This window comes from Elephantulus edwardii, unplaced genomic scaffold (assembly GCF_000299155.1).
Source record: "Elephantulus edwardii isolate Elephantulus edwardi_28Jun2011 unplaced genomic scaffold, EleEdw1.0 scaffold00349, whole genome shotgun sequence".
Classification (NCBI taxonomy): Eukaryota; Metazoa; Chordata; class Mammalia; order Macroscelidea; family Macroscelididae; genus Elephantulus; species Elephantulus edwardii.
This window is the reverse complement of record NW_006400099.1, coordinates 87,644-99,015: the sequence shown is the minus strand read 5'-3', so window position 1 is coordinate 99,015 and position 11,372 is coordinate 87,644. Positions and strand designations below refer to the sequence as shown.

Below are 11,372 nucleotides of genomic sequence, written 5' to 3'. Positions count from 1 at the left end.
TCCAGCACCACAGCTCAAAGGCATCAATTCTCCTTCTATCCTCCTTGGTCATTGTCCAACTCTCTGATGCATAACAGGTGATTGCGAAGACCATGGCCTGAAAATGAGAACTGAAAGCACAAACGGAGACTCATAAACCAATATTCATAACAGCATTATTCACCACCGCAAGAACATGGAAACAGCCCAGATGTCCAACCACAAAGGAATGGATTGAGGAATTATGGCATATTCACACAACCGAATACTATGCAGCATGCAGGAGCAATGATTTTGTAAATTATTTCCTAACTTGGGAGGGACTGGAGAGCATATGCTGAGTGAACTAACTCAGTCCCACAGGGACAAATATTGTATAAAATCATTATTGTAGAATGAGTATAAGGATCCAAGGGCAGAGGGAGGGTGGAAGCAGAGGGATAAGGATGTGCAGGGGGTGGGGGGATTAATCATGGGGTTGTACAATTTGATGGGTAAGGAGTGAGGGAAATTGGAAGAATCTGTTCTGGAAAACAATGTATTCTAATTTTGTAAATAAACTAGTATAACAATAAAAAATTTTGAAAAATGAAGAATAAGCTAACTAGGAGTACTGGACAAGGTCATCGGTGCAACGTTTCTTGGGAGAGTCTGTTGCAGTGAATTAGTGATTTAACTGGTGCATCTTATTCAGAGCCTTGCACACTCTGAAGAATTGAGAGTATGCTGCGGAATGTGCTCATTGTGCGATTGGACATAAAAGTTACCATGGTTGTAAATGTAGGTGGTAGGGCAAGGGATATAGAGAGAACCAGAAGGAGGTTGAAATTTCCCAGATGTCAGTGTACACTATTTCACGGTCCAGGCATTGTATATTTAGGGTGAATAGTGCTACACTGTTTAGGCTCCATTTCTTATTCCCTCTAATCATTTTCCCTTAGGAGCTTGCTCAGGAAATTTTGGGGTGCTAAAGTTGGAAACTGGGGAACATCATCAGTAATGATGCTCGCACCGTTTATTTTCTCAATAATGTTCTGTCATTCGTCCATCCATATATCCATCCATCCATCCATCCATCCATCCATCCATCTAAAATTTCTTCCAGCAAATGTCAGCACATACAAAAAACTAGCACCATGCTTAGCACTAACTCGAAATGGCTATTTAAATCAAAAGAACCAAGCCCACTGCCTGGAGTTGATTTAGACTCACCAGTGACCTTACAAGACAGAATGGAGCTGCTCATATGACATCAAGGGGTATAACTCTTTCAGGAAGTAAACTGATCCAGCTTTATCCCTCTGACCTGTTGAAACCAAAGATCTTTTGGTTAGCAGCAGAGCTCTTTAACCACTGCACCAACACTCGTCCACTCATTCACTCTCTCATTGCTGTGGAGTAGGAACCAAGCAATATCATGATAGATGGAGAAAAGATAGAAATTGTCAGTGATTTCATTTTACTTGGATACACAGTCAACACCCTTGTACTAGCAGTCAAGAGATGAGACTTATTGCATTGGGCACGTACTCTGTCAGGGATCTCTCCAAAGTACTGAGGAGCAATGATGTTAGTCTGAAGACTAGGGTACACTAGATTCAGACCATGGTCTTCTCAATCACTTGCTATGTCTCTGAGAGCTAGACAATGAATAAAGATGGCAAAAGAAGAATGAATGTCTTTTAATTGTGGTGTCGGAGAAGAGTACCAAACATCCCACGGACTGCCAAAAGAACAAATAGATATGTCTTGGGGAAAGTGCAGCCGGAATGCTCTTTGGAAGCAAGGATGGCGAGGCTTCATCTCACATACTTTGGCCATGTTGCTGGGAGAGGCTATTCCTTGGAGAGGGACTGCATGCTTGAAAAGGTGGAGGGGTCGGCGAAGGAGGGGAAGGCCCTCAGTGAGATGGATTGACACAATGACTGCAGCAATGGCCTCAAGTGTGTCAGAGATAAGGATAGCACAGGGCAGGACAGGGTTCGGATCTGTTGTTCATAGGGTCGCTATGATTTGTACTTTACTCACATAACAACAGCAGCAACATAGCTGATGCTCCAACAGGTTTTCAGAGGTTGTGAATCACATCTTTATCTCCCACAGAAACAAGCGCATTTGAATCACCTGCTTTCAGGTTGGCAGCTCAACTCCTTACCCACTGGACCAAGAGGGCTCCGTAAAAGGGGCTTCACGCACTGCTATTGCTTAGAGTTTCTTCTCATCGGGTTTCTGAGGCTGTAAATCTAATTTATGCGAGGAGAGTTCCCATCTTTCTCCTGCAGAAAAGCCCACCTTTCCATTAGCAGCATCACCAGGGCTCCATTGAAAGGGCCCAATGGTGTGCTTCTTTCTAAGCACACATTCAGACATATCGTAGACACATAAAGGCAGACTTACTGCTTATAGCAGACAGATACCTGTCTATTCCAGGACCATTTACTGAAAGGGCTGTCATTCCTCCATTTCCCCCTTAATTACTTACCAATAGTAACTGTAGAAATTGTGAATGTATGCTAGGTTCTGCCTGTGGGCTGTTGTGTTCCAAAACCAAACCCACTGCTGTGGAGTGGGTTCCGACTCCTAACTCACTGCTGTGGAGTGGGTTCTGACTCATAACGACCCTCCATTGGGCTTGTGAGACCATAAATATGGGAGGAGAGTTCCCATCCTTCTCCCAGGGAGCAGCTAGCTAGTGGATCCAAACTGCCAACAGCAGTCTGGTGCCCTTCGGCACCACGCCACCAAGACTCCTGCGTTCTATTCTAGAGACCCGTTTTGTCTCGTGTGAATACCAGAATATTTAAATCGCCGTGGCGTTAAATACGTTTTAATATCTGATAGGGCCAGCTTCTGCGCATTGCACGTTGTTGTGTTTTTTTTCTTTTTTTTTTTTTCACTTTGGGAACATGTTCAGGCCTGCGGCGGGGGGCGGGGTCGCGCCTATTCCGCAGATCTAATTCCAGCGGAGCGTCTTGGCCGCGGAGATGGAAATCCCGAAGTTGCTCGAAGCTCGCGGGATACTAAAGTGCGGCGTTGGCGGCGGTGGCCCTGCGGGCATCCAGGTGCACAGAGAGCCTGATCCGCCGGCTGGCCAGGGGCCCGCGCGCCGCCTCCTACAATTCCGGGGCCGCCAAGATGGCGGCCCCGGGCAGCGGCGCAAACAAGCCCGCGCGACCTTACGGGGCCCAGACCCGAGTCCGCTGGCACCCAGGCCCGATCACGCTGGCGGCAGCAGTGACGTTTCTCTGGTGGTGCTGGACCCGGTGGATGGAGACGTGGAGGCCGCGCGCACCGGCCAGGCCGCGGGAACCGTGTGGAGGGAGGAGGCCGCGCCAGGCCCGAAACTTCAGGGTCCCTTGCGTGTCCTGAACCCCGTGGGCCGCCCTGAGCTGGGCTCCTACTGCGCGTCAGCAGTCCCCGTCCTGTCCCGAACCGCGATCCCCACTGCAAGGCCGGAACCAGCCACGGCCTTCTCTGGCACAATTACCATCCATAACCAAGACCTGCTGCTGCGCTTTGAAAATGGGGTTTTCACCCTGACCACGCCCCGGCCGCCCACCTGGGAGCCCAGGGTTGCTTCAGCCCGGCAGGCTGGGGATTTTCTCCTCCCACAACTGGGAGACCCGCACGCCACGCAGCACGGAGACTGCCCAGAGCTGCCGCCAGACTTCTTGCTTGCTGAGCCACCAGAGCCGGCGTCTGCTCCTGCTCCGGTGCGTGATGAGAAGGTAGAGGGCCTGGTTGCCACTGGGAGCCCCCAAGGACCACAGCACCTGAGCAGGAGCTCAAGTATGGTTCTGTATGTATGTCCCGAGATGCAGTGCGGGCAGACCTTCGCCAAGAAGCACCAACTGAAGGTGCACTTGCTGACACACAGCAGCAGCCAGGGTCAGAGACCCTTCAGGTGCCCTCTGGGTGGCTGCGGCTGGACTTTCACCACTTCATACAAGCTCAAGCGGCACCTACAGTCACACGACAAACTTCGGCCCTTTGGCTGCCCTGCGGAGGGCTGTGGCAAGAGCTTCACCACAGTGTACAATCTCAAGGCGCATATGAAAGGCCATGAGCAGGAGAACTCATTCAAATGTGAGGTATGCGAGGAGAGCTTCCCCACGCAGACCAAGCTCAGCGTTCACCAGCGCAGCCACTTTGAGCCTGAGAGGCCCTACCAGTGTGCATTTTCCGGTTGCAAGAAGACTTTTATCACAGTGAGTGCCCTGTTTTCCCATAACCGCGCCCATTTCAGGGAACAGGAACTCTTTTCCTGCTCCTTTCCTGGCTGCAACAAACAGTATGACAAGGCCTGCAGGCTGAAAATTCACCTGCGAAGCCACACTGGTGAGAGACCTTTCCTTTGTGACTTTGATGGCTGTGGCTGGAACTTCACCAGCATGTCCAAACTCTTGAGGCACAAAAGGAAACACGAAGATGACCGGAGGTTCACGTGCCCTGTGGAAGGCTGTGGGAAATCTTTCACCAGGGCTGAGCACCTGAAAGGTCACAGCATTACCCACTTAGGCACAAAGCCTTTTGTGTGCCCCGTGGAAGGTTGCTGTGCCAGGTTCTCTGCTCGCAGTAGTCTCTATATTCACTCCAAGAAACACCTGCAGGATGTAGACTCTTGGAAAAGCCGTTGCCCAGTCTCCACTTGTAATAAACTCTTCACATCCAAACACAGTATGAAGACCCACATGGCCAAAAGGCACACCCTAGGCCAGGATCTCATAGCTCAGCTAGAAGCTGGGAATTCTCTTACACCCAGCAGTGAGCTTACCAGCCAGGGACAGAACGAGCTCAGTGATGCTGACATAGTATCTCTCTTCTCTGATGTGCCTGGCAGTAGTTCTGCAGCAATGCTGGACTCAGCCTTGGTGAGCTCTGGAATCTTGACTATTGATGTGGCTTCTATGAGTTCAACTCTGACAGAGAATCTCCCTCGTAATCACAGTAATACCTTAGCACAGGCTCTGGACCCTCGGACTTTGATAGGCACCAGTGACCTCCCTCAAAATCCGGATACCTCTCTCTTTTTCGGAGCAGTGGCTGGAGGTTTTCTGCAGAGCACCTTAGATATGGATGAAGTTCCAGGTAAAAGTGCAGGGCCGCTGGGAGCTCTGGGCTCTTTGGCTCTAAAGAATTCTAGTCAAGAGATCCAAACTCTGACCCCTAGCAGTAAGTTAACAGTGGACACAGATATTCTCACTCATTCAACCACTCTTTGTGACAACAGTGTCTCAGAACTGCTGATGCCAACCAAAGCAGAATGGAACATACATCCTGCCACAGACTTCTTTGAACAGGAGGAAGAACCCCCTTTTGGATTCTCTAGTCCAGAAGGAAACCATGATTCTCAGAAAGAAACAGATCTCATCACAGTGACTGGCAGCTCATTTTTGGCATGAACTATGTATTACATTCATCATCCCATGGCTTACATCTATTACACTCAGTTTTGAGAATATTCTGGACTTAAGTGTGGTAATTTCTAATTGAGTTTCAAGTAAATAGTTCGGGGGACTAAGTATTTTAGATATCAATTTTCACTATGGATTATAAGGTGGATATTTAAATTCTGATCTTGGGTCTGGAACTGACAAGTTTTTTTACCTTGAGCATGTCACTTAATCTCTCTGAGCATTCGTTTCTTTCTTTATAAAATGAGGAGGTTTTCCTAGATAGTTTTTGGGGTCCTTTTCCATGGTCCCATGATAATGTATTTCTCCCTTTGGATCTATGACTTTTTGCAGTGATGGTGAAGCACATGGATTTTTGTTCTCACAAGTATTTCAAAGAAAATCTACACCCAACTTTGACAGTTATCAATTCATGAGCCGTCTTTTTTTTAGCTATTTCACCCTCCTCCAGAAGTATTTCAAAACAAATCCCAGATATCACATTTATGTAAATTCATAATTTATATTTCTATGAGTTGTATAAACCTACAATTATAGCATCACATTTAAATATAAACAGTAACAGTAATCCCAAGTATCAATAAATATTTAAATCCAGGTTTAAATTTTTAATTTTTTCATAAATACCTTTTGTTTGGATAATCATGATATTTATGAATCTCTTAAGTGCTTTTTAACCTATATGATCCTCTTTCATCTTTTTTTTTTTTTACTTTTATGTGTGTTTCCTTTTGTAGCATTTGTGATCATATCCCTCCTGTGGTGTGTTTCTCTATCTCCTCAAATTGGTATTTGGATCTAGTAGATTGATAAAATTGAATTAAGATTGTTGAGGAAAAGAATTATTCATAGTTGTGCTCTTTTATTCGGTTGCACACAATGTCTGATTTTCTCCTTTTTGTGATATTAGCAGCTAATGATGATTCATAATTACCTGTGCTTCTGATGTGAATTATCCCTATAGAGTTACCAATCTTCAGGGCGTAAGGAAGTGCTGTATAAAGTATTTATTAAAGTTTAATGAAAATATTCATCATTGCCACATTTTCGTTTTTTAGAATTTTTAACATTTATGAAAATCCAGATTTAAAATGGTCTTTCAGTCTTTCCAAGTTTTCCTTTTTTACCAAAACAAAAGACATGTAAGGACTTTGCCCACTGTCATTCCCACAGATGGATGATTTTTAGGCAGTCTCCCCTACTCTCCCATGAAATATTTTCTTAAATAATAGTAGCTCTAACAAGGTAAGTGGAAGATAACTTTAAAAAAATATTTTGGTTTATTTTCATTGTCTATTTTTCTAGTGACTTTTGATGATGAGGGCTTTGGTTGTTTTGTAGAAAATGCCAGACAGTACTTTCCATATGAAACAGACCTGGAGTCAAATTTTAGCTCTGTAGTGTTGGATAATGGAGCTCCGGTGGCCTACTGGCAAGAAGCTGTGCTGCAATCCCAAAATCTCTTGGTTTGAGGCCACCAGCTACTCCACGGGAGAAGGATGGGAAATCGCTTCCCATGTGATTAACTGCCTCTGAAAACCTGACTTTATGGCACACAACAACAATGTTGGATAAGTGACCTTTGAATAAATTACTTTCCCCAAGTTTCCATTTTCTAGCAGTTGAATGCTTACAGAAGTACATACATTTGCCTAGCACACCTTAGAATTTTCTTATTTTCCAGTTTTTTATGTTTAGGGGGAAATGTGTTTTGGCATACTTTCATGAATTCATATCATATTTTTACCTTCACAGTCCTTTCTTCTGTAAGGGAGAAATTAAGATTGCCTTATTTTGTTTATATACAGATAATAAATGTTTGTGAAATGAGAAAGTAGAACTATTTTTTTTCTCCTCTGACTTAATTTCTTCCTCCTGAAAAAAATTACTGTGATGTAGTTCCAGGAATACAGATGTTGTCCATAAGTATATCTGCATACCTGTCCGTTTTAAGAGTTTTTTTATACATCTTGGCTCAGCTTTCAGTCTGACTTTACTGTAACTATGGTGCCTGATTTTATGAAAATCTTTGATAATGTAGCAGAGTATAAGTTTCCTCCCCTCTTATATTCTCCTCGTGGCCTATTAAAATTATAACCTTTGCTGAATGTGCACCATGGATCTGTGTGTACAGTAAGTTATTTTCTGAGTTTACCTCATCTTTTGTGTGTATATAACTCAGATGATAAGAGATTATTTTACATTTTGTTCATATGGCAAGTGGATTTTGAAAAAAATTTGCCAAGAAATTCTGATAATACTTGGTTATTTGCTTTAAAAAGTACTGGTCTAGTAGTGTTTGCCTGTGGATGTCTGTGGATAATAGCTGTTGTAAAATTTTGGCAGTGCACTAAAACTTTTCCACTTTGAAATGGTTTTGCAAGATGTGTGCATATAGGTATAAATACATACACCAACAGACATATTTTTACCTGTATTCATTCAGTGAAAAAGCAAAAAGTTGATATAGATCTGTAAATGTAAGAAATGCTTAAAATTTCATTGTGTCTGCCTACTCAATGCTTTTTCTTCTTCTCTTTGGAAATACCTGGGCTCAAAAAATTGCATTTCAAAATTACATTGTTATTCATTGAGGCCTTTTAACGAAGCCATTATTTTTTGTGTCCTCCAGAAAGTATGTCAAGGATTGAGATTAATATACAAGTTTCAGACATAAAATAAATTATTTAAATATTAAGATGATTTAATACTTGCGACTTTATTTAATCCCTTGCATAAGCTTCCTTCCATTGGGGTTGGGTGGAACAAACCCACGTAAACTGTGTAATTTCCTACTTGTTCCTGGAATTTTAACTGTTAACTGTTAATTTTTAATGTTAACTGTTTTCAAAGATAAAACCTTTTATTTGCTCTTAGGCTAATAGTTTCATTGGGAAAAACTTGTTTAACTTATATTTCTTAATACAATAATGGAGAACAGCTTTATACTTCCAAGGTAAGAAATTGAACTTCTGTTAACAAAGAGTTGGCCTCTTTTCTTTTAAATAATGATCTGTATTTGCCTTCCATCTGGTTCCTTCTGCTTCTGCTCAGTCACTGTTTTACTTATTTTAAATCTTAGCAGGTTAAAACATAATGCCTTAAAAGAAAGTCTGCTTCTGAAGCTCTGTTACTTAGTTTGGTTATGAGTTTAAAATATATTAACCTTGACATTTTTACCAGTTAGTGTAATTAACATCTATAAAAAACTTGAGTAGTTAGAATGGAACATACTGAAGTTTTTTTGTCTCTGTAACCTAAACTCTTCATGATCTTATCTAGGAAACATGAGAAGACAATTTATTAGCTGATAGTTCCACTATATTTGATTCAAATTAATAAATATTCCTTGAAATTGTTAAGCAAAATGCAGCATACAGTATTTTATGAAGAGTATCTTATGAGGATTTTATGGGAAGAGAACTGTGCAACCCTGACTTTGAAAGAAATCAAAGTTCAGGAGAAGAATTATAAAAATACATAATACTCAGTTGGAGAACAACTGCAAAAAGTCATTAATTTGTTACCAAAATGGTTTGGAGATAACAAAACCAGAATAATGGGAAGTTTATTCTAAGCACAGTGATAAAAGAGTCAGATAATGAAAATATTGTTTTAGAGAAGTTAACATTTGGACTATATAGGACTATGTACTCAGATAGGTGAATCAGTAAGAAAACTGTTTAGCCATCCAGATGTGCTCTCATAAAGCATGAAGCTTAGACTAGGGTAATGTTAATGAGAATGAACAACATGAGATAGGTATTTGAAATATTTTCAAATTAAGGATGGATTGTTTTTAGTGTCATATTAAGTATATATATGTGTATATACACTATACACACATATATTTGTGTATACATATATGTCATAGGAGAAAAAATCAAGAATGATAACTTGAGTTAATTTTGTGGACTTTTGAAGAATGAGTATAAAAATGGCATTTTTACTTAAATGAAAATTGATTGAGCATAGTTACTCCTACATAAAATATCCATATTGTGGTTTATCTGCCTTCTACAAGAAAGCAGAGGTTCATTAATACCTTGAATACATTCCATGGATTGAATGTGACTTCATAGCTGTACTTTAATTCTATTAAAATATTTCTCAATTAAAAAAAGAAAAAGCAGAGGTTCCATCCTCCTTCTTGTTCCCTGAGGCTTTTTTAGAACTAAACTTCTAATCTTTGAATTACCAGAAATCTCCTTCCTTTGCTAGATCTTTGTCTGATATGGTAGTTACTAGTCACACATAAGGGAACTCTGTTAGCCTAATAAGAAGCTGTGCTGCAATCCCAAAGGCCTGCAGTTCAAATCCATCAGCTACTTCATGGGAGAAGAATGGACAATCTCCTGTGCTACTTCTTGCCAGAGGATCAACTAAGAGTTTGTTCCAACTTGATGGTACACAACAACAGTCACACATAGCTGTTGAGCACTTAAAATGTGGTTAGTATAAATAAAGTACTCAATTTTTAATTTTATTTACTTACATTTTTTAACTGAAACCAATATAAAATAATTAGTCTGTTTTGGCAGAATTAAATTTCAGTTTAATCACTGAATAGTGAGTACCAAATTAGGATGTGCTGTAAATGTAAAATAAAAACTAGGTGTTGATGACTTTGTGAAAAAATCCATTAGCAGGGTATATTGATTACATGTTGAATAATATTTTGGATATATCTTGAAAAGCATTGAGGACTCTCCTTCATAGGGTCGCTATGAGTACTCTGCGACTCGATGTTACTTAACAATAATAACATCAACATAGAGAGAGATCAGTTGGCCCAGTGGACAGAAAGCGATGCTACCAAGCCAAAGGTGGGTGACTTTTAATACGAGGCCCTCGGGCCTGTCTTTCATTGTTTTTGTTCAAACATTCCTCTAGGTCGTATAGCCCTGGTGTGTCCACTTGCCGTACAGCAGTAACTTGTGCTTGATGTGAGGCTGAAACTGTGACATTGATGTGTCAAATGCATTAATAGTTGATTACCCAGTGCAGACAGTGTGGGTAAGACGAGCCCCGATTAAAACAAGCTTGGAAGCAGGAGTGGCATCCACTTCCGTAATAGCTTGCCTCCGGAAACCCCATGAACCTGGAGAGAGGATGAGAGACACACAAGCGTTGAGGACTCTCCTTCATAGGGTCACTATGAGTCACCTGCAACTCGACAGCACTTAACAACAAAACAACATATCTTGAAATAAAATATACTATTAAATGCAGGAGGCGTCACTGAGCAAGGTCACCTCGGATAACAGCAAAAGGAGGCGTCTTCCAGGTCAGACCCAGCAAAACCCGGGCAGAGAGGGAGGGCAGGAGGCCTCACTGGGCAAGGTCACCTCGGATAACAGCAAAAGGAGGCGTCTTCCTAGTAACCAGGCAAAACCGGCGGAAAACATAATCTACACAGGAGTTCTACAGGACACGTCAACTTCCCTTGGAGACAGTACAACTAAACTTAAGAGACACTGGTCAAAAGAAAAATGTCAGCAGTCAACGTTTTTGGAATCACAGAAGCCAAGAAAGCTTAAGATACAAGCTGTCAGATCATGGGTTGTACAATGGAAGATATTTTCTGAAGGGACTTAGCAGATGAGAAGGGTTATCCTGGTGGAGGGTGGAGCTGGGAAGTAAGTGGGTCAAGGCCCTGGGTTAAGGGTGGGGTCAACACTGTAACTAATGCTTACCTCTACAATAAGGGATTTATCTTTCACTGCTTCACAAATTGCTGTCTGTCAGATACTCCTCTAAATCTGAACATTCAGATTAAGACAGACTAGGAAGAAGGATTGACCACCCACTTCTGAAATATCAGGCTTCTGAAAATCCTATGCACAACAGAACACACGCAGATTAACAGAAAGGGCAACCTAGGTAGACTATCAAGTATGGAAATACAAAGGAGGAGGAACAGTTGTAAGCAGACCCTAGTGATTGGTACATGGAATGTGAGAGCCATGAATGAAGGAA

At 41.9% G+C, this 11,372-nt stretch overlaps 1 protein-coding gene across 1 annotated transcript in view; it reads left to right on the top strand.

Moving 5' to 3' along the window:
• The first annotated feature begins 2,963 nt into the window (after positions 1-2,963).
• Positions 2,964-11,372, top strand: part of LOC102864989 — a 31,979-nt gene continuing 23,570 nt past the window's right edge. The window contains exon 1 of the mRNA XM_006901891.1: positions 2,964-5,375. Within this exon, the coding sequence (XP_006901953.1) occupies positions 2,964-5,375 (2,412 nt within the window). The remainder of the gene's footprint in view (positions 5,376-11,372) is intronic.